At 34.3% G+C, this 24,844-nt stretch overlaps 2 protein-coding genes across 2 annotated transcripts; one reads left to right on the top strand and one right to left on the bottom strand.

Moving 5' to 3' along the window:
* Positions 1-285: 285 nt before the first annotated feature.
* Positions 286-6,248, top strand: LOC146146700 (ras and EF-hand domain-containing protein-like). Its single transcript, XM_083388331.1, has 6 exons — positions 286-502; positions 1,699-1,810; positions 3,132-3,216; positions 4,511-4,630; positions 5,222-5,335; positions 5,810-6,248. Exons 1-6 carry the CDS (start codon positions 346-348, stop codon positions 5,879-5,881), a joined length of 660 nt encoding a protein of 219 aa, XP_083244457.1. The 5' UTR covers positions 286-345; the 3' UTR covers positions 5,882-6,248.
* A 3,769-nt stretch (positions 6,249-10,017) lies between these two features.
* On the bottom strand, positions 10,018-23,731 carry LOC146146701 (alkyldihydroxyacetonephosphate synthase, peroxisomal-like). Its single transcript, XM_083386972.1, has 14 exons — positions 23,659-23,731; positions 23,170-23,330; positions 22,459-22,673; positions 21,917-22,086; positions 21,039-21,161; positions 20,615-20,758; positions 20,062-20,187; positions 19,874-19,934; positions 19,168-19,306; positions 18,534-18,642; positions 17,390-17,519; positions 14,443-14,566; positions 12,175-12,258; positions 10,018-10,588 (listed from the first exon to the last, which is right to left on the bottom strand). Exons 1-14 carry the CDS (start codon positions 23,729-23,731, stop codon positions 10,364-10,366), a joined length of 1,884 nt encoding a protein of 627 aa, XP_083243098.1. The 3' UTR covers positions 10,018-10,363.
* Between the last annotated feature and the right edge of the window lie 1,113 nt (positions 23,732-24,844).

A 24,844-nucleotide genomic window follows, 5' to 3' on the forward strand; every position in this document is an offset into this window, starting at 1 on the left:
TTATATCCACTTAGGAGGAATATTAAGTCACAGTCAAGTATTAAAGCCAAAAGACAACATTTTTGTACGTTTCGAATAATTCCAGAGTTATTTGAAACCTACAGAAATATAATCAATCAACTTTGATTTACTCGACATTATTTTCGATGAAAAGATACATTCAAAATGTTACCTACTTCTGTAAGGGTTTTAATTGGTATTTCTACTACGTATAACTAAACCATACAACCCATCTTCTCTTTTGATTCAGCTTAGTCTACGTTCGTAACAATTTATCACATTTGCTAGGATTTTGTGCCATGACTGGAAACTAGAACGTCCAGCAACCTCGTTTAAAACTGACCCATGTCCGGATTCGCAAAGATGGACGACGAAGAATCATCAGCAGCAGCGGATCGGATGTACAAGGTGATTTTGATTGGCGATTCGGGAGTGGGCAAAACCAGTTTGCTGATGAGACTGTGCAAGAACGAGTTCAAGTCCAGTATGACCGCAACGCTAGGTAAGTTTTACTGGGTTTAGTTACTTAATGGTTAAAGGTTAACGTTTCGAGGTGAACAGTTTGTTCTAAGCACTTAAAGTATTGTAACGCGTGAAGATAATACTTAATCATATAGTCACTATATAGTGGCAAGGTAGTAAACATGTCTTATGTGTTGACTTCCTAGTAGGGATGTCTGACATTCTATTCTGATACCGATACCCGATATTTGGAGAAAACTATCGCGATCCAATGAGATACCAAAAGACGTCATTACTATTCTCAAACAAGCAAAATGATGGTTATGATTCCAATTACTATGTGGTATCGGAAGATTACCAATACTACCACTTATCATCGGTTATCGGCTCCGATCCAATATTATCGGAGCATTTGCAATAAATAACAAGTATATTCCTAGTCCAGTAGCAAGTCAACTCATTTAACTAACAGCATTCAAAACATATTTATTTTATACTTTTAAATGTATAGCAAGCAATCTGTTTTTTGTGTATGAGTGCACTTATGTTCGTCACAACATTGTTGTTCAATATTACTTGATGTTTACATAATATACAACGTACAGTACATCATTTTAGTTTATCGCGACATAAAAGGCGATTATTACTCGTATGCATTGGTAACACATGTGCTGTATTTGTAAATTCCTGTTTGCTACATAAGCTGGTACAATGAGCCGCTTATACAGACAGTCTGAAATATTAGATAAAAATCAAATTACTAACGGCCAAATGGCGTTTCTCAATGGTTGATAGTTTCACGGTTAAGTGAGTGCCAGCTAGTTGGGTTCCAATCGGTGGACACCAGGTCGTTCCCCCTTAAAGTATATTTGCCAACTTTTACTACGTAAAAGTTCGCGCTTCGCACCAACTTCTGTCCATTTTACTACGATTTTGTTCTTTTTAAGGAAATCTAAAGACGCCATGCAAAAATTGCGTGTTACCCCGTGTGAACAATAACAATAATAAACTTTATAATGGATTCACCTTCAATTTTTCGCATGAGCGCTCAAGACCAACAAGTGTTTTTAAGAATAATTGTTTTATGACGTCACGTAATGACGCACATGTAACATCAGGCCTAACTTTTATAACGCCCAAACAAAAATCTTAGGTCGACATTGTTGTCTTGCTGGTCTCATTTTGCTTGTTTCTTTGCAGTTTACCTAACCCTTCTGTGGAATATGACTATAACAGGTGTTGATTCGCACACGAAGTCGTTAAGCATCGATGGAAAACCAGTCACCATCCAGATTTGGGACACAGCGGGGCAAGAAAGATTCCGCAGCATTGCACGATCCTACTTCAGGTACAGTTTGTGTTATTTAGATGAAGATGGTTTAGGGTTAGTAGCAATTGATGGCCAGGAAAACCAACTAATACTTTTCCTAATAGTCACTCTAACCATTTTTGTTATTTTGTAAACAGGGATAAACTGTCAGTGTCCCAATACCTTAAATCAATGAGTTAACATCAGTGCACGGGATCCGCCAATATCTGAAGGATAGCCGGGCCCGCAAGGATGAAAAGTTTGACAACCGCACTATTCTAAACCTATTTGAACATATATAAACCATGTTTTTTTTATTAGCGCTGTAGTGCTTTACACGTCCATCATACTCAGTGAAAAATCGATAGCAAACAAACCGACATAACTAAAGATTTTCATTTATTTTTCAGTTATGACTTATAGGTGTAGTTTTAATAGAACCGGATATTTGCCGACTTGTGGCGGCTAGAGCAAACTCGCTTTCCCAAATTCATAAAAAAAATGTGACATGTTTGCCATTATTGCATGGGATATAGCAGTGTTGTAATATCTTAAGTCAACGACTTGACTCAAGTGCACTTAAGTCACTGTTTTAAAATGACGTGGCTTGACTGATTTAGACAAATGACTTGGATTGATATGAAGTGTTTTTCATTAAGCATTTTTCCGTAAATTGGGTTATTTATACTTATATTTGTTCATAACACAATTTGCTTGTCCTCTATTGTCTTTTTGGTGTTTTTAGTTATGTTATTGCTAATAATCGGTCGAGTTAACCCAATTTTAATAGCTCTAAGGTAATTTTTATGGAGTTCACTTGGAATTGACTTGCTTTAATTATGACCTGACTGGAACTTGACTTCAGTTATATTTTTTACAAAAAATGCTTGACTTTGTTATTTTACAAATGACTTAACTGGGAATTAAGTCATTTCAAACTGACTTGTTTATAACCCTTCGATGCAGTTGAGTGCCATACCAAAATACCGTCGGGCATTGTAAAAGGTCTCTTTTTGCTAAATGGTGTATTGTAGTAATCATAGTCGTATGGTGGTTCCTCGACTAGCTCCTCTCTGAGCCTTTGTAGCTCGATTGGTAGAGCGTAGAGCGACGGTCCCGGTGTGGCTGGAGGTCGTGAGTTCGCACCGAGACTTTTGGCGAACTTGATACGGAATAGCAGTTAAGGTTGGTCAAACAGCAACTTTAAAAGGGGTAGATCACAGTGATTGTACACAATGTGTTATTTAGATTTTATACAGCAGATTCTATAACAGCGCAAAGCAAATAGGACGATTTTTTATTTTTTATTGTGAGCTGTGAGAATACTAAATTAAATTGCTGAATGTGTTGAAACCTACAGGCGTGCCGATGGAGTTCTTCTCTTGTACGACTGCACCTACGAAAATTCATTCCTAAATGTTCGCGACTGGATGTCAGCCGTGGAGGTAATTTTGAGATTTGTGTAACAAATTGAAAGCAGTGTAATACCTCGCTTAACAGCACTGAAATCCAGTTTTTTTTCTCGCTTAACAGCACTGAGATCCAGTTTTTTTTTCAAATCTTTTAATGCTTTAAGGCAAAATTAACTGACATGAACTACGTAAAATGTTATAAATTGAACCTAAGTTATGTAGGTGAAGGAATTAAGTATTTTGTGTTGTTTTTGAGAAAAGGCGCCATAATTAAAATTGACACACATAACAATTTTCTGCTTTGTGTTTAGGCCTAGATGTTGACATTTGCTTTGAGAAATATGAATCGAAACAAAATAAGTTAAAAAATTAACAGTTGACATTTTTATTACAACTAATAACTTGACTTGGAAATGACTTACTATGTCAATTAATCGGAATTTAGACGTTTTCGCATTCGATCCTGATGCACTGAAATAGCTTTGTAAAGAACTCTGATCACCTCATATTTTGATGAAGTTAAAAGCATTGTTGAGCTGTTTGTGATAAAAAACCTTTCGTTACCAAGTGAACATTTTTTCTCAATTCACTCGATCACCAGCACACACAAACAGTGCACATAATTGAACCCCAATGATCCACACTATAAAATTAGGCGCAGTGATGTGATGACAATATGTAAAACCACAGCAGCGATAGCTATTCTCACGCGGTCAACGAAAAATGCTGCCTTAATGCTAAAATGAACCCTTTGACCAACGGAAATCGAGCCACTGCTATTAGGTTTGCGGTATATGATGGCCATAAACCGAATTCCAGTGGCCTTATCGCGGCCACGCTTGTGGTTTCCATTAATGTCACAAAGTCACCTCGGTATGATACTCGAACTCAACCGATATTCGCTCTATAGCTGCATTTGTTTTGGACTGAAAACAAGCGTGTTAAAGATAGAGGCCATTTTTGTCATTGTACCCGTTCGGTCAAGACCACAGGCATATGATGACCTAAAAACGTCTAAATGTGTTTTCAGCTTTTGGAATTAGACGATGCAGTAATATACCCATTTGATTTTACGCGTTTTATTAATTACAAAAAAAAAGAAAATTTGTTTTCAAAAGAAAATAGCGGTTTAACCGAAAAAAGCGCGCTTGCTTTGCTCGCCAGGTGCACCACCGTGTTTTAAAAGTCCACAGATGCGCCTTAAGTAAGAAAGGTTAAGAAACACTTTGCTAAACTATACAACTGTGTGTTCCGCTCAACAAACTACCATACAAACAAGTATTATATATGCTATTTTCAGACAATTAAATGTTTTGACATATTTAAGGACGGCGCTGGCAGACACCTACCCACAATGCTGTGCGCCAACAAGGTGGATATGAGAGAGACGAGCGCCAAATACGGGAAGAGAACTGTTTCGGCAGATCAAGGGAAGAAGTTGGCCAGTGTGAGTAATATTTGGATGATTTGTAAAGCGATGTTCGGGAACAAGCAAAACTGAAATCAAAAGTTAAACAAAAATTAAACGCATGTGTATAACTTTTTTAGTGTCCTATGCCCAGTGTTGTAATGATAAGTCAATGACTTGACTTAACTTAAGTTATTTGGGCAAAATGATTTGGGTTCAAATGGAGTGTTTTCTTTAGGTCTTTGTTTAATAAAATTTAGCTATTTATCAAAATGTTTGCACATAAAACAATTTACTTGCTATATGTTGCGTTTTTCTTATTTTTAGTTCATTTATTGCTTATACGAGTTCAAAAATTCCACTAGTTTAACGTTTTATTTTTACGACAAAGACGTGACTTGAAGCTGACTTGCTCTAATTATTACTTGACTGGGACTTGACGTGTTATTTATTCAAAAAGACCTGACTTGGCCTTAAGTTATTTTACAAATGACTTGACTGGGATTTTAAAACACTGCCTAATCCTAACACCATTTATAAGGTTTATAGTCCACCAGCACGCCTCCAAGCCCAAAAGTTTGTTTAACAAATAACGCAAATAAATAACAAAAATGGTTGCTTGAATCGCAGGAGACGGAGTGCCAGTACGTTGAAACGAGCGCCAAGCTTGGAACGAACATCAACGAATGCATTTTGGAACTTGCAAAGCTCCTACCTAAAGCAGAGGACGACGAGAAACGACAGGTATTTCAAGTTAATCCGGCATAGTACAATTTCAGTAGCTTATTTTAAATCAAGCTAAGTAGGTTGCAGATTGGGTATCAGTAAAGAATCTCCTGCAAGCTTTAGCTGATATAATATAATGTCATTCTATGCCATTAAACAACGGGGCAAAAGCCATGGAGAGCTCATTTAGTAAATCATTTTTTCGGTCATAAAATTATGTTGAATAAAAAATTACGCGGATACAATTTTTCTAATGACTGTCATTACAAGAACTGAAGATGCCGTTTTAGGCGAAATATATATTCTTTTTAACAAAAGTCTCATCCAATATTTTACTCGGTTTCTCAAACTTTGAGTATTCTTTGTTTTCCTCGTGTTTATTTTTTACTCTATAATGTTTATTTTTTACTCTATTTATTATACAGGCTTCGCAGAAAAAAATAGTTTGTAGGAAGCAAAAGCGAAAAGTAAACATAATCTAATAATTTCCAGCTAGCGTTCCAGTTGACTGGAGAAGCTCCACCGTTAGAGGGCAGTCAAGGGTGCTGTGGAGGAGTCAAGTAAAGCTCGTGATTTGACCTTACTCAAGTACAAAAAAACTGAAACCATATACCACCACTGATGAGGGCCCTGTTCGCCTACTCTGCAGTCTCTATATGTTATTGTTTTCCGAACAACTTATGTCCAACTTTGAATACCTCAAAAAGCGAAAAAAAAAACGCAATTAGTAAATATTGGCTATTTAAAGTGACTATATTGGCATTTAGTTTTGCCTAAAACATACATAGCGATTTTACAAAGGCAAAAATGTAATCACTAAAATATTCTGTCAGAGTTGTGGCACGCACTAAACCTAATCTGTAAACCCTTCGTACAACTTGTCAGTTATATTCCTTAGACTTGATTGGGCATGAACTTGGGTAGGTTATACCCGGTTTGAAGAACATGGTTTTCCGAACCGTTATATATCGTGACTTAGCGAAAAAAATACGAAATTTGAAATGTAACTTTCTGTCAAATATTTTTATAGTTGAAAGCTTAATGTCTGATTTTTGAAAAATACTATGGTGGTTTTTAGGGGTATTTTAACACTTGCTCTGATATGACTACAAAATAAAATATGCTTGATGAGTTTCGTTATAGGTTACTGCAGTTGACGTACTTGGGAATTTTAATTAAGACTTAATAAGCAACTCTTTATGGGAGGCCTAATGTGCTAACTAATCGTAGACGTTGTGATCCACTGTTGTCGACTCTCTTTCCTATTTTACGCAATATAACAACCATGACAATATTCGTCCCTCAGCAATTACAACAAAAAATCTAATACCAATTGTGTATTTGAGTTAACATGACAAAACAGGGGTAACGCTCCTATTTTTGTAAAAAGGAACATCTAATTACAAAATTATAAAACTTTGACCTTGCCCTCCTAACTGATCTATTACTTCCAGACCTGTAAAACTTGGTTAGGAATTCCGATTAAAAAGCTCAATAACAGACGTTTATTTTGTGTTAACTTGTTGTATCTTTTAACAGTTAGTACCTATTCTACGTATCAAACATCTCTCCATTTTTTTGCAATTCAAGTATCAAGACAATGTAGTTTCCACTTACGAGCTGTTATATGCTAAAATAGTCAGTTAAAAAAGGTAGTTACAATGTAACTTTTAGTGAAATAGGACTCATTTTCATAACAAGGATCCCATTTAACCTTGTGAATATCTTACCTCGTTCTGACAATTGACCCATTTTACTAAGAACTACTTAGATTGTGAAACATACAACGGCTGGAGGTCGTAGAAAAAATAACAAATCTGTAGCTATACTTCTGTATGGGCTTTGAAATTGATTCTACGTCAAGATTGGTCAAGTAATTAACCATAGATGTTAATCGTGGGCTTTTATTGTTGTTGCCTTAATGTTTTGCTACATGTTTGACAAACGTAGTTTTTGTGGTGCTTTTTACGAACATATTTGTACTTGTAGTCATCTGTTGTAATAGAATTTGTTCTGGACGCATGTTTTTCAATAATTAATTATTCGCAATGTTTTGTATCTGTTATACTCCTGTTTACTGTTTATACATGTTAGATGTGCGCTATTAAACGCGCAAAATCAATCTGTGTTTGGTTTGTTTATAACGACAGCGTTTTGTGAGTTTACAAACATAGAACCAAGTTTTTAAAATAATATAGTGTTTTTAATATATGTATATAGGCTATATGTATTATATTTAGACTCCTGAGCTCAACTTAATCTAATAACAACTTGCTGACTTAATTGCAGTACCAGGTTTTAATATAAACCTTACATGGCCAAAAGGACTTTTCACTATACAAAAGTCCGCAACGCAGTACCTCTGGAAAATATAAAGTTGATTCGAAAAATAGTGGGTTTTTTGGTATTTGACACGTTTTAGGTTTGAATGCTTGCTATTAGCGAAACAAATTTGATACAACAAAACATAAGACTTTAGCATTAAAAAGTTCGAATTTAATTAATAGAAGCCATGCCTTCGTTATTGTTTCAATTTCGGAAAATTTTGACCAGAGTCAATCTCAAAAAAGCTACCGAAATAAAACCACAGCAGTCAGCCACCCAAACAAACCAAACGGCGTTCTATCGCGACCCACAGGTTGAGAAAAAGTACCTTAGCAGGCTTAGCATATATAATCTTATTGCTAAATAGTTTACCTAACCTACTATACACCCTTGTACGCTGAAGTGCTAGAACAAAAGCAGGCGGATAAGTTTTGGATGAGCAATTACTGCCACGTTGTTGAAAACTTTATGTAAACAGGGGAAACAAAACACGAAAGGACGCACATTCGCACAAGAAAATATTTACCATTTCTCAAGTCTGCAACAACGAAAAACTTCGGTAAAGTTGAACTTGATCAAAAAAAAAAAATTATTTTAGAAAAGCATTTTTTTAATAAATTAAAATAGATTGATTTGGCTAACTGTATTCAATATAATGTTATCAATAAAAGCAAGGTTTAAACTACTGTTTCAAAATTTAATGACAATTTGGGACAATTCTTGGTTTTCAGGTTACTTTCATCGTTTCTACGGTTGTTTGATTCATTAAGCAGTGACGGAAATAACATACCATCATGCTTTCATCTATTTACGGACGCAAATTAAACATATATTTATGTACGTGCGGTACAATACTAAAACCTACTATATACTAAATATATCTTTATACGCGACGGACAATCAGTGCACAGACACAGGCCAAAATCGTAGGCAAAAGTGTAAACAATACAATTCATCTGATTACTCAAGCAAATCACAGGAAATACATCAAAAAATAACATGATTTGCATAAAATCAAGCGACATTATCAAAGCTAACGAAACATTTTTCCTTTACTTAACTAACACAACGTAAAGCGAAGTGGGAAATTATAGATGGAATGGATCAGGAACTTTTGGTGTGATAGTTTGTAAAACAACTGCCTCTAAATTAGTGCTTTTTCGTGGCGCAAATCCATAAAGTTATTAAGGAAATCTTAGGGAATAATGGATCAAATTACAACTGCCTAATACTGAATTTAGATAATGTAGTCAATAAAACGAATTAATATAGCTATTTATAACTATTGTAAAAGACAAGTTAACATAAAATTCTTTTAAATATTTTACGAGTAGACTTGAAATGCGGCGGAATACAATTTGAAGATTACTGATAAAGTTTTAAGCTCGATAAACACAAAGTATAAATAGGGAAGTACAACATGGACAGGATACCACATCCAGGGTTTTTTTTAAGGTTTGGTTTGGGTGACCGCTAAGTAGTTTTAAGAGACCGCAAGTGTTTCATTTAAATACCAAAAAGTTGCAAGTCCAAAATTTGGGAAACCGCTGGAGAAATTTGAAAAAAAACACCTTAAAAAAAACACTGACCACATCAGTGAATGGAACATGTTGGTAAATTGACTTACAAGGAAACCTTAACCAAAAAAAAATAGCTACCAATTAGTATCTAGTCAATAAAAAGGGGTTTTAAATATACCTGGAAGTCAATGTTCAACATTTTAGTCTTGTTACCATTTTGAAAGACTGATATTAGATATTAAAAATTTGAAAGACTGATATTTAAATTACTGATGTTAAATAACATCCTTTTTAACAGCAAGAAAATAATAAGCAACAAACTGCACAAGACTAAACTCATAATTTGCATTCAAACAACTATTAAAAATAACAATTGAAGGCGAATTTTGCTATAAAACGTTAAAGAGCTTCGTGTAATTTTATTACCCGTAATAATCACCACCTAGGACAATGCCTTGCTTATATGCAAGTGCAGCACACGACAAAATTGCTTTCGGTAATGTAAAGGAACTTGGCGTTATTCACGATAATATCGAAATAAGACGATAATTTGTCAGTATCGGGATCGATCCAATAATGGTGTCTGAATAGAAGGTGACAAAAATACGGGGTTTCGCTTTACAAAATAATTACAATTATGTTCGATTTAGGGTAAAAAATCATATTAAAAAGTTTGGTATCGGTTCGGTGTTCTTAGTTTGATTCTTTCGTTGAAATTGAGACCTTGGACAAAAAACCTAGATATCGCATTATGGTAATTTAATTCTCGAAACACCGAGCATTTTCATTAAACTTTTGCACTTTACAAATATTGCTTTGCAAAGCGCACACTTTGCCAGGTGCTTTACATTTTTATATAAATTTTAAAAACTCCATATTTTTCCGAAATTAGCCACATCACTTAAACTTGATACGGTATTAGGGTATCTGACTAAAAAACGACTTGTAAAGAAAAACGATTTTTCAATTAACAAATTGGACAAAAGATAGGATACCGCAATACGATATCCGTTTTTCAAAAAAAATACCATTTTTTCAAAACAATAACCATTTTCGCATTTTTTCCAAAATATTAACCATTTTCACATCATTTTCCATAACAATAGCCATTTCGCACTTTACAAGCAAAACAATCGCACAGCGTATTCACCGAACGACAAAAGAGTCCGCATCTCTCTCAAAAACCTTCAAAAAAAGCTCTTCAAATAAGGTTCCCGCTTCCAAACACATTCCTGGGGTCCAGGTAGTCCTTGACCGACTTAAGGGTTCCCAGGCCGGCCGGGGTCAAGGTCCGTGGCATGAACTGCTTCCGTAATTTACCGATTCCGTGGTGATGTGAAACGCTTCCTCCATTCGCCATTATTTCGTCACGTGCTGCGTTCTCAACGGCGAGGTAAGAAGCGACTGGGTCGGAAAGACCTCGGTACTGGACGAAATACATTGTGTTAAAGAGTAGGGAATGAAGTGTTGTAATGACTTGACTTAAGTGAATTTAAGTCACTGTTTTCAAATGACTTGACTTGACTTAAGTCTTTTGGGCAAAATGACTTGACTTGAGCTAAGTTTTTCCGACAAATTGCTTGACTTTCACTTAAGTCATTGACTTGACTTAAGTGCAAAGTGCATATAAGTCACTGTTTTCAAATGACTTGACTTGACCTAAGTCTTTCCGACAAATTACTTGGCTTAAATGACTTGGACTAAGTCTTTTCGTCAAATAACTTAGGATTAAAAAAGTATTTTCCATTAAAATTTATCTCAAGTTTTGCACATTAAACAATGATATTGCTGTGTATTGCGTTTGTGTTATTTTTTAGTTAAATTATTGCTTATAATCGGACGAGTTTACCAATTTTAATAGTTTAACAGTTTACTTTTATGTCAATGACATGACTTGAAATTGACTTGTCCGCCTAATGACTTGACTGGGACTTGACCTGTTATTTTTTAAATGACTTGACTGGGACTTAAGTCATTTCAAAATGACTTGTTTACCACACTGAGGGCTGTATACGATTACAAGGCGTTTCTCCGCTATAGTACTTATTCTTGCAAATCGAAATGGTTTTTGCTTTTTTTAAGGTTAAGATTCGTTTGAATGTGTTAAAGCAGAGCTTTGGGTAAATTAAGGCCCCGCGAGATAATTAATCTGGCCAGCCGTTTCTTTTCCTTAGAGCATTTTTCTAGGTATTTATGTGCTGATTTGACAATGCGTAACCCAATTCTAGTAGTTTTTTTTGTTTTTTTTAATGTTTAATATGATGTGAGTTAGGCACATCAGTAAAATTAAGCGCGACTTAGTAAGCGTTTGGTTATAACATGTGTATAGCCTAGTGTTACCAGCGACTGATATATGCATGCAGGACTAGTTTCGTTTACTGCCAGTGAGTCTTTCTTTTCCGCGAATTTTGTTTTATAAAAAGTATTCTTGTTGTAGTCCTCGTTACCAAGTTTACGAAAATCGGCTTCAGTATTAGCATTGCATACAGTAGAAAGAATTTTACTATTACTAAAATTGTAGTACTATTACTACTACTCTTTTCTGAGTTATTTTGAAAAGAAATTGACCACAAGCTTTTTTGACATGGACGACTTGTTTTAGAACATTGTCATGCGCCCGTAGTCACTGTTTCTCAACCTTTTTTATGCGGCGTTAAATCTTAGCGTAAGTATATTCGCATAGATTTGGCGACCAAAAATACACTAATTAATATGAGCCATGTGTTTGTTATGCTTACACAATTTCCACAAGTTTTGGAGAAATCTCGCTAACAACCAACCTCAGTTAATTTTAACCGTGTATACTTCTACGGTGGGCGATCCAACCAAATCAGCTGGGAAACAAATTTTGGGTGGCGCCTCATAAACTGAGAAACACTGTTATAGATAAACCAGGAACCAAACGTTTAAAAGCCAGTCAAACAAAATCAAACTTGTTGCCTTGCCCACTCGACCACACACTAGGCAAACAAGTTGAGCGAGGACGCGAGTTCGAACTTTGTCACTTTTTACCTTAAAGCCGAGGTAAAAGTACACACAGGCGCCGGCGTCGTAGGTCTGCGTTACACGACAACTGCTGAACGGAGGGTAGCGGACCTGTGAACGAAAATACATTTTTATAAGACACTTTTATGGTTAAATCAGTGCCTCTATAACCTACATACAGTGGTTCTCAAACGGGGTGCTGCGGCACACTGGGATACCATTTCTAACGCTCAAGGGTGCCAAGAGATATTTAAAACAAATTGATTATCAACTCAGACCCATCTAATTGGAGACAGACACCGATATATCGGTCAACCGATAATATCGGCTGATATTTTACTTCTACCGATATATCGCTATCAGTAAATTTCAGCCGATATTGCTACGAAAATATGATATAGTTTTTCATCGCCCATAACCTAAACAGCAGTTGTTCTCAAATGGGATGCCGCGGCATCCTATAGGGGGTAGGCCTACCATTTAAAACGCTCTAAGGGTGCCGAGAAAGATTTTCAATTCTTTTGTATTCCAAGTTTTGATCTATTAGTAAGCTTTTTTGATACAATGTACGATTATAATGCAACAAATCAAGGTTTTTAACCTTGTGCATCGTTGGGGTGTGTAGTACTAGTTTTAACTTAATTTAACGTGACATCACTGCAAACACTTAGCGAAAATTCTAGTAAGGGTGCCGCGGACAATTTAGAATTTCTGTGTATGTCGCAAGCCAAAATAGTTAGGGAACCACTTCTATATAGTGTTATTACTACTTGGTTTAGAACTTCAGATCGAAGAACCTAAATCAACTCTTTCTTAAAATTAAAAAAGTGATAATCAGTGAGTCAATAAACTACACTTCTATAAAATGACTAGCAATGCCTGTTTTTGTAAAGCGAAAAGTATATTGTATGTATTAAAAATGAAAATTTATATTTTTGCTCCGTATATGAACCCGTTGGTGGTTTTATGACGTTTCGCCACTGTTTAAAAGTACAACAGAGAACGTTTTTACCATCAAATTATTCAGTAGTTTTTAAAAACAGCCAGAAATTAGGTCAGGGGGTTGTACTAAAAGTGCATGGCGCAGCTGTAATGTTTGCGGACACATTTGTTGTTAATGAGAGGATATCCTTTACAAATGCGCCGCTCTAATGGAAAGGCTGCACCAATTTCCAATTAAGTGGAATTTCCTCATGACATGATCCTCTTGTAAACGCTGTTACATTTTTTAGCCTTTCATGAGTTTTAGGTACTGTTTTTAAATATTTAATGCAATATTACGAAACTGTTACAGCAAGTTTTTTTCTTTTTTTAAGAATTTGTAAAAAATGTAAAATTTTTGTTTTATACCAACATTCTTACAAAAAAAAAAAAGATTTTTCTTGCTCATTATCGTGTGTAAAATAACTGTGAATGTTTAATTTACAAGGCGCCAATGCTACACCTTAGTGCAAATACAAGGCGCCATATAAAGACATCTTGTTTGCATTAGGTTATGTGGTTGTTTACACCGGTGAAATACATATTTGAAAACTGAACGATTCTTACGATGAGCTGAACTGACTGAACACGCATAAAACACCATACGTTAGCAACGTGAAAACGTTTCCGACATATTTAAAGGGCCCTTTGGAAGCCCTAACATATTTTTAACAAGGTTTTCACATTTAGTTTGTTTAATAGGCCTTAGCGTTTTGAGGTATTGTATAAGAAATTAGGAATTTGAGATATAAAGGAATTGGCTCGAATTTTGGCAAACTGACTTTTTAGTAAGTTTATGATTCGGAACAGGTTAAGTTGGTCAAGTAATTTTATTAAAATCAGCTCGTTCCAACCAGCAGTTATAACTTCAAAGGTAGATGTATTAAAAATAACTGGATAATAACTAAACATACTAACGCTAAGCAATTTTTGCCCTATTAATCTGAAAGAAAAAAAACAATATTGCAAATGCCAAGTTACAGCTTTACATATATGTATATATTGGTCATATTATAATTAAAACTGACTTGGCTATAATATATATAAAATCTTAAAATCGATAATAATCAAAACTTGTGCTCGAAACAATATAAATACGTCATACCGTGAAACGCTAAAAATATCTCCGACCATCCCTTGATTTCAGCCCAACCTTGGGACAAAAGACCAAAGCGCAGCTTTTACCACACAACTAAAATAAATTGGCAAACGGCGGTTGGACGACCGACCATGGAAAATTCATGTCGATTTTTTTGTCTCGGGATTCATGTCGCATGACCACTGACCAGTGCATTCAAGCAAATCTCTACCCACCCCTTGATTTTGGCATTCGTGTTTGACGCGGTCTTTTGTGTTTCTGCAGAGGTCAGCCACTCGATCCCAGGGAACCGAGGTTTCGAACGATTCGCTCACAACCTCGTAATCGAAACCGATGTCTCTGCGATAGAAAAAGGTAGAAGATGAGTGATAAAAGGACTTTAAAAAATTAAGAAAATTAGTATTTTGGTGTCTATATAAAATTATGATTGTTATTATGATAACAGAAAGAAAGTTTGTTTTTAAAAAAAATTTTCCCCTTCAGTCAACTTTAAAATACAAGTAAGCTATGATCATTCGGTGAATTTTCAATTTTCCGCCCATCGCTGTGCAAAAAAGTGTTGTAAATTTTTTTAAGTCACAATCAAGGAAGAAAATTAGTCTCTGCGGTAGAAGAAAGGACAAAAACGATAAAAAGACTGGCAGGGTGGCGGTTAGGGAGCCGATCTGATATCAAATATATTTGGCCGATTTTTACATTGTTTTTAGAACGCTTTAAAGCGCTATGGACGTCATTTGTGTGCACAAAATAAATTCTATATAATGTAGAAAGTAAACGTTTCCTTCTTTCCAGCACTCTGCCTTAGAACTATATATGTACTTAGAATCAGTGCCTTCTCGCAATGTTAAAATTGAATAAAGATATTTTGAATCGTTCAAAATGTTACCTACTTCAATATGGGTATTGCTTTTCTCATTATGTCAACAAAGTAATTTATTTAAAGTCTTGGAGCGAAACTTTGCTCTAGCGTTAACAGTCTCTGTTATCTTCAATCGTCATTTAATTAATCTTTTATGGGTTCCTTTTTAAGATAACGTACACAGCGTCGTATCGAACCAGGACTTGAACGCACAATTTAATTTCATTTCGGATCGGCACCGATACCACCTTAGTATCGACCTAATTTATCTTTCGCAACTTTACATCAAGTATCCAGTTCCAAGTCCGATGAATAGTATTGGCCATTCATACCAAACAGGGCGTAGGGCAAATCTGATGAGAGGTAAATTGAAACGACACACACCACAGAAACCAGTGAACTTTGAACCCACAATTTGCGCTGTAAGCGGAATTTAAATCACATAGAACATACGACCTTTAGCCTTTTGCGCTTCGTGCCAATTCACACGCGGGAGATAAACTACAGTAGGTAGATATTGACGTTTCAAGGCAAAATGGACAATTCGTTGAATGTTATATGCAACTTTTAAAACTGCCAAACGCCGAAATCAATTTTTGAGATAATAAAACGTGATATTCCAAACCAGTGGTTCCCAAACTGAGCCCATGGGACTACTTTGAGTGGGCCATAGTGCTATTTGAAATATTGCAACTACACATTTAGTTTTACTAAATTAGTCGTTGGCGTAAACTGTGCGTACGACTTGTTTAACTTCAGCAGACTGATCAGAGACTCAATAAAGTTATATTTGTTGTTCGACAAATTGTACCAAGGATAAATGTTTATAATATTGGAAAATATTTGTTAATCAACATGCACTAGTCATACCTTGGGGTGAAAAAAAAGATGGGCAAACATTGGGCTTGGGGCAACGGAATAAAATAGTTTGGAAACCACTGTCCTAAACCAATAAACACTTATTTTATCTGAATCCAAATGATTTGTTTATAAACAAGGCCAAAGTAAAATAGTGACGTTTTGCAGAATTAATAACATATTTATATAAGATGAAGTAGTAAAAAATAAGGACATATTTCCATATTTATATGCGATGAACTGTATGGGGTCTATCAGTTTGGTTTGGACTTCTAACTCAAAGTTTACAAACAAGAAATCGTACTGATTTTTTAGGTAAATCACTCAGATTAATTTAGTTTTGATATGCCTAACAAATAGTCAGAAGACAATTAGGAAATTACAGCGATCTTTCTATACGCAGATTGCTGATGACATTTGGAATACAACAAATTAAGTTTTTTTTAAAACAACAATATACTCAAAGTGTTTATGGTAATGCAAGCGTTATATTTGGTCTGTTTGGGAAATTTTACGTGTCATGCCTTCACTTTTACCTAACATAGCAAGTAATCACTGTATTATTGCTCGTTTCGTAGAGCTTGTAAAACACACATACGCAAAAAAATATCTTTAAATAAAACTTTTAGGTGGCAGTGCAACTATTCATGTTTGGTCTGCAAGTAAAAATCAAAAGCGTCACGCTACGCCAAGTCAAAAGCTAGCTACGGTGTTGAACACACAAGCCACACAAGCCGCAAAAGTAAAGCTCAACTGCGTTAGCTAAACCTAATTTTCTACTTTGCTGGAACCAACGAAAGCTGACAAAATAAAGGCAAAATCCCCAAAAGGCAATGGCGAAGCTAAGTGCCTCTGCATTACGGGAAACATTAAAGCTCATTTTACTTTACAGCCCTAATGGCAAATATGATTTGCAGTTTTTTGCGACAACAAATGCCATTAACATACTTTAACATCATGTGACCTTAAATATTACTACTTTTCTGTGTCATTAAACGTTTTTCAATAGTGGAAAAATGGCAATGCAACAAAATTATTTAACCGTCGTTTTTCGCACGCAAACTATAAAAAATGGTTAAAAATAACCACAGAGTTCGGCTTCGGCTAAAAGGTTTGATTACATAGAGTCCCGAGTCCGGCTCCTACGCTACTGCCTGTATTCCACCTATTTACGTAACTAAATACGGTGAATATTCAGCAATACACTTATAGGGGAGCCGTATAATCCACCGACCCACAATTCTTATGTTGGAAATATTCCACCATTTGCTATTCCACCTTTACAATTAACAGTTTGCGGCCATATCAGTTTCGAAATTTGGTACTGCGCATGCGCACGTCGGACTCTGGTAGTCTTACTTTAGCCCTGAGGCCGAGTCTTTGCTTTAAGGCACCACATAAGCAAAAGTTTTCGTAACACGCAGGTAACAAACAAAGCCAAGAACCTGAGATAAGCGATTGCGAATGTGAGCATGTATCCCCTCTGTCCGTTGTCCTCCCCAGCCGCCATCCCACCGTGCTTGGACGCGATCTCGTAAACCGTCTTCTCCTGGGCCGCAACTGAAACGCTGTCACCTGTGGAAAAAAGAATAGTTAAAGCAGTGGTTCTTAAATACTTTGGAAAATTGGCTTTTAAATTGCCTTGGCGTAATAGTAGGCATGTAACATTGCTTGGTTTATTTCTGTGTCACCCCTACTTGCATTTACTGCTTTTTACAAAAATGAAAATAAATAATGAGGGCAAAATCGAGAGGAAACATGATTTTTGGTTTGAACCTTTTGTATGAATTTATATTTTCGTTTTAAAACGCTTTCATGGTTTTGATATCCTTTCTCCGTTCGATTCAACTAACATGCCAACAGTTGTATTATATATTTTATTATTTATTAATGTACGTATCAATGTGTTCACTTAGATTACCAATAATGATATAATTAGCGCGTTTTCCTGGTTATGTGACACAAATTTGCGACATATATTTATAAAATATAAAGCAATTATAGAAATGCACCGTCCTGTTAATAAACATAAAACAGTGGTATTGAACTATGTGAAAAAATAAAAAAATGGTTACACAAGGAAAGTCAGACAATAAAAATTGTAATGTAAACTAAATGCCCTCTTTACTATATCTCCTCACCATACTATTTTAAGAAGAAATCAAGTACAATATTTCAAGCTAAAATAAATTTGCTACTTTCTCTTTGCACAACAGAGCATTTGATTCGTTTAAAGTGGTTTCATAGCATTAATGGGTTTTACAAGATTCAAAAACTTTACATTTAATTATATTTACACCAAACCCATACAGAACTTAGTTATTAGTTAACTGATGAACAACATTCTCGCAAATTAGGGACAACAATATAGATTAGTTTTGGAGCATAATGGTTGGAGGTTGTAGTAAGACGTAATAAGAATATCAAAGCCCATACAGAAGTAGGTAACATTTTGGACGTTTCGAATAACTCTTTATTCATTTTCAACATCTTGATGTGATACCTACAATGATATCTACTTCTGTATGGGCTTTGATATTCTTAATATAGTTTAGGTTTAGGGGTAAATTTCAAGTATGAACAACTTACCTTCGAATAGCAAGGTTGCCACACACATTTCCATCGGGTCGTAGCCCTTCATTTTAGTGACGTAGAACTTCTTCATTCCATCAATAAATGATGAAAATATACTTTCCGCCTAAAGAAAGAGTTTAAAGTGATAAAAATGATGTATACTTTTATGCATTTGTGATAAAAGATGCCAAAACACAGGAATGAAACACTATTACACAGTACAATATATTTTACTTAAACAACATGCAGTTTATAATTTAACATATATATTCATTTTAACGTATATATTTATATATAATTATGCACTTATGATAAAAGGTGCCAAAACACAGGAATAAAACACTATTACAAAGCACAATTAAAATAACATAAAAAACAAATCTGTTTTTTTGTTATATTTATAAATCAACTTATATTTAGTTTTGCTTAAATAACATAAAATTTATACCTTAAGTGTTCATTTATCGTTCTCATTGGAAAAAACGTATCTTAAAATAAAACTGATCAACTAAAATTGTGATGTTTGATTTTACAGTAACAGTAAATATTTCATAAATGTTGACTTCCTTTTTAAAAAGTTTCCGGACAACATTCAAATAGGCGCAAAACGCGTTACATACAAACCTACAAATTATAGTACACAGGTTACCTCAGGTTTTAGCGCTTGACCAAATCTGAACTGTTGGTTGTCCATGAGTCGTATAGAAGCTGGAGCGCATCGCTTTAAAGCAACCTCGCGCAGACAGTCGACTCCTTTTTGGAAATCCGGGAATATGATCGATCCATATCTAAAGAAGTAGATTATTTGCTACTTTAAAGCTGGTCATAAACTTACTCTTTTTATAACCGACAAAAGTGGTGTTAGCAAAAAAACACTACTTCAGAAAATAAATAAGCTTTTCTATTTTATGTCTTTGTTTTAAATGCTCATTGGCCTTAAACCAGTGTTTCTCAAGCTATAAGAATTGTTTCTCCGAATGCGGTAGCTATATATGGTTACATTTAATAAGATTGGTTCAGAGCAAGATTTCATAAAAATTTGAGAAAACTGTGGGAGAAATACGAAGGCATGGGTCAAATTAATTAAATTTGAATTTATTTTTGCTAATGTCTATGTATTGTTCACTTACAAAAAATTCAATTTGGAGAACTGGGTGGAAAAAGCTTCACTGTTATTAGTTATGCTTAGTATTTTTATTGCCACAAAAAAAGAGAAATACTGCCTTACAATATTGTAAATAAATTAAAAAATATATATGTAAAAATAAGTTGATTTATGTTGCCCAATATCAATAGGTTACAAGATTCTACCTGTAGTTTTCATAGGCCAAAAATATATAGAAAATTTAACGCACCTTTGGCATTCGGGTAGAGGTCGTACTCGTAGGGTAACTTCAGTAATAATTCCAAGCGTACCTAAACATTTTTAAATAAGTAACAAAATATTTTGTAGTTTATGCAACATCTGTAGGTATTTTTTTAAATGTACTACAATTCAAAAAACAAATAAATATACTAACTTTAAGTTTTCTATCACAATTACCTTCGGAGCCCATAATGAACTGATGTAGGTCTGGTCCGGCTGACATTCTTGGAACCATGCAGTTCTTTTCAAGGACACCTCGTGGTGTGACCATTCGTACATGAACAAGCAAATCTTCAATGTTGCCTGAATAACATTAAAGCGAATAAAACACAAATTTTATTTGGTTGACTTACTTGTACACAAAATTTAAAAAGAAAAAAAGACATTCCAACAAAAACAGTTTATTATAATAAACTTCTGTAAAATTCTAGACAGTGAAGAATTAAAATTGAGGCTTATATCATAACTATACAACACTTTTTTTGGTATTTTTTTTAACTTAGGTACACTATGCACGGATCTGTAATAAAGCTGGATAATTCATTAATTGCAACACATTAACTGATGATGATACGAGCAGGTATCTAAATGGTCTTTATCAAGATGATGTTTATTTACTCAAACTTTTTGGCTTTAAAATTCATTATCAAAAAACATCTTGCTTTCAAACCTAATTTTGCAATTTTCCAATGAAAAAAATTGACAAATAAAATTTGACAAAGCTGTTTACCGTAAACATTTTTCTTCATTCCCGACGCCCTGGTTGCAACCCAACCTCCTAGTGAGCTAAACTCCATCGAGTCGGGTTCGTGTCCGGTACACAAGCCCATGGCAGCCAGGTCCCGCTCCAAATCCTGTCCGATGATACCGGCCTCTGCAATCACAAGTACACTATTTAAAGCTTTGTAAACTAATCAATATACAACTAAAAATTAAAAGAATTTGATTAGAAAGGTAATATATTTGTTGAGAAAAAAATTTGCCCAAATTTAACTTGAATACGGTATTAAACTAATTAAATTTTTTTTTCAGATAGATGTATTCATTCGCAACATCAAATGCAAATGAAAAAAACAAACAATACAAACACACTGCTAAGAAAATCATGGTTCCTGGGTATTGGTTTTTGAACAACTTAAAAATTTTTGACTTGCCTATTCTGGCTAGGAGATTTTTTTCGTCGACCCACAGAATCTGATTCATTTGCGTCATGTCAACAGAAACGATGCAGCGTTTCTCGTTTTCCGGGCAGACAAGAGACAAAGTCACGGTAGTTCCTAAAAGAAAAAACAACTAAGCTAAAATGAAATAAATTGACTTGATTAAAGGATTGGTATATATTTAATTAAAATAGGTGTAACTAAGATTAATTAGAGGTAAAATTGTTTTTGTTCGTAAGTTTTTATTGATTTTTTTTAAATATATATCTACCTTGCTAAAGTGACAAAAAACTCAAAATACGAAAAAAAAACTTTGTTTTAATGATTTTAATGAAATTTAAAACAAAGAGTGAGTGTTTAACTGTTTAGGCCAGTGATTCCCAAACTGTGTGCCGCGGCGAAAGCTTTTTGTAATTTCGGAAAAAGAGAGCATTTGTATTACCATTAGGCATACACGCAAACATTTTAGACTTAAACAGGCACTCTGGTATTAATTGTGAGAAATTTACATATTGTTTGTCGTGTGTTAAGGGCGAATGTAAAATTGCTATATTGTTGTTCTGTTAAAAGTGTGCAGCGAAATAGTTAAGATTTTTTTAGTGTGCTGTGTGCCAAAGAAGTTTGGGAACCACTGGTTTATGCTTAAGCAAGCATATGGATCTAATTCAGGGCAAAATCCATTTAGATGCTAAAAAAAGATTTGCATAGGTAACGCAATAAAGGTGTTTAATAATAAACAACATAAAAAACAACATAAAAAATAAACATTTATATAATTAATATCTATTATTTATTAAATATTAATTAAACAGGATGGTAGTTTTGAAACCCAAACTAATCCTACTACAAGTAATGTAGGAAGCCAATAGTACCTCCACCGATAGGAATGAGGCAGACGTTATGTTGTACGGCCAGGGCGACTAGCTTCACAACGTCATCATGGTTTCTGGGGAAAGCCACAACATCGGGGATGCGTTCGTTCGTTTTTCCACTTCGTAGTAAGAAAAGTTCTTCGAGAGTATGACCGTGAGATCTGACTAGCCTGTGGAAAAAAGTTTTAGTTTAATTTTTGAGGAAACTTTGTATAATTTCTTTCCAACATTTGACACCCAAAACTTACAAATTATGCAAAAATAAAAATAAATACATTTCCATTTTAACAAGACAAAACATGAAAGTTTTTTTTTACTGGTTTTAATAAAATAACTTCAATGGATATTGGTTAATCAATAAAATATATCATTTTTTGTATATGACGTTTTTACCTAAAATAAAGGCAACAGGCCAAATTCAGAGCATAAGTTTTAGACAATCCTTATGCTTTATCGTGACAACAAAAAATGTCCTTGCAATTTCACTTGATGACTAGGATTTTACAAGTCTTTTTTAATTTTATGTCTAAAATTTCTAATACCTGTCTACAGCATCAGTTGAAACCTCCATTCCAACTTTATGAAGGTCAGTTAAAAAGCTTTCATTTATAAAAGCCTTGGGAATGTTTTCGATCTTAATTTCTTTAACGGCTTCGGTTTTTTCATCTATGCTTAATCCAAGTGTTTCTTCCATCCAAGGTCTTAGAGTTGGCATTATCAAACCACTAAGTTTGTATTTCGGGCCAATAAAAGAGATCTGGAATTTAGAAGAAGATGAAGTTGAGATTCAGCTTTATAGCAGTTTGCCCCAACACAGGTTAGTTTATAAAACAATAAATATATGTTTAAACCTTGTACATTTCCCCATCATAATTTGGGGGAACTAAATGAATACATTTGTCATAAGAAAAAAAGAGGAACATGGTTCACCCCTGTCCCCTGGTAAATGGTCATTAAGCTGATATATATAATAATTCACTTAGAAAAACAATATTAGTTCCATAAAATCAGGGGCATAATTCGTATATTTGTCAATAGTAAATGTTTTAAAGTTTATCTGAATAGGAATTCACTTATAAAAGCAAGGTTAGGTTTACAAAAAAGGTGTGTTATTCATATATTTTATAATGCTAAATAACTATAAGGCTTATCTAAATATTTTATAAAAAAAAATTTAGGTTACAAAATAGGTAAAATTTTAAACATTTTATTGAAAATTCAATAGACAATCAAGTAGCAATATTTCATCCTACTTGTCCATTTTCAGTTTCTATGAATCGTGTGTCATTGTATCCCCACCCACGCCAGTTTAAAGTGCTTTCTCTTTTTCTTGGCATGCTCCTGGTTCCAGTCGGTATTGCAGTTGTATCTTCAAGCTTTCCACATTTTGAATGAGATAGTCCAAAGTTGCCATCTGAAAGTTTACAAAAAGTAGAAATATTCAATATTATTTAATAAAAGAAACACATAAAAGGACTTAGATTATTATTCGAGGCAAATGTTTTCCAAGCAACCTTTCACATTAACCAATAAATTTAAACTAGCAATTAAGAAAAATTAACTGTACTAAAAAATAATAATTCAGACAACAACAAAAAGTAAAAACATTATTGGGACATTTTCTTTTGTTTCTCTGATAATAAAGTACAAAGCTGTTTATAAATAGTTAATTAAAGCTACTATCATGCTCATAAATATTTTAGAAACTAAATAAACAATTTTTTGTAAGATAAAAATAATACCTGGCTTCTTTACACTTAAATGTCTTGAAATAGCATCCAGGCGCGATTTTTCTTGTTGACCCTTGGTATTCATTTTGCAATTTACGTTTTATGCACTGCAATGGTTAAAACAGTTTTTGGGCCATAAAACACAACATTTTGCAAGACATTTTACAGTAGAAATGTGCCATAGACACTAATTTTCTTAACTGGCTCACATAGACGCTGGCTTTTGTGTATTTGGTGTTCCCAATTTTACGCTAAATATGACGTCACAAATGCCAGCTGAAAAGAAGGTTTGTATGCGAAAATTTATGTATAAAACAAAGCTTTAAATTGTGCGAGCTGCAACAGAAACAAAGTATTTCACTGTAAGATTTATCATTGTTTGCGGGAGGCTAAGGGCACAGTCTGCATTCTGTGCTAGGTACACACTCAATATTTGGCGCTCCTTCACTTTTGTACGTAGAAAGTTATACCAAAGGATAAAACAAAACAATTCCGCATACCACAACCCACATTATTTGGGTTCGGGTGGGTCAAGTGTAATTAAATTTATCATTAGTCTTGCACCCTAACACAAACAATGTACGTTGCAGTATGCAGTATTTGTAGACTGTTTTTTTTTGTTAATTTTAGTACATAACTAAAGGAGCGCCCAATATTTTTTCTAAAAAGCAATTTGTGTGTACACCTGAATTGGTATATTGCGCACTTAAATTTAGAAAAAATTGTAAATTGTGGTAGGGACTCGAAGTGCCATAGAGTGCAGACATTTTTATCCGGGCATTTGAACTGCTAACATTAAACATTATAACATAGGTTAGGGTGCGAGTTGGCGTTTGGGTGGGTCAAGTATTATTATTTATATTTATTCTCCTGTATTTATTCTTTGATGCTATTTTAATTTTGACAACTCGTTTCGTTACTGTAAAAAAGTGGTAGGATTCTACAGACGAGCGCACGAAATACAACACAAAACAAGTTTTTGATTCAAATTCCCAGCTAAATATCTTGGTAACTTATAAAACTAATGAGAAATTTTCATCGCGAGGCTTTGTCCCAAAAAATAAAATATGCGACCTTAACTGTTTATTATTGAAAAACGCTTAGTTTTTAAGCAATTAATCACAATATGTTTCAGCAATTTTTTCGCTTTTACCGTTTGGTTTAGTTCACTGGTTTAGGTTTTATTTAACACAATTTT

The sequence above is a fragment of the Ascidiella aspersa genome, chromosome 4 (genome assembly GCF_963924565.1).
Source record: "Ascidiella aspersa chromosome 4, kaAscAspe10.2, whole genome shotgun sequence".
In the NCBI taxonomy this organism is placed as follows: Eukaryota; Metazoa; Chordata; class Ascidiacea; order Phlebobranchia; family Ascidiidae; genus Ascidiella; species Ascidiella aspersa.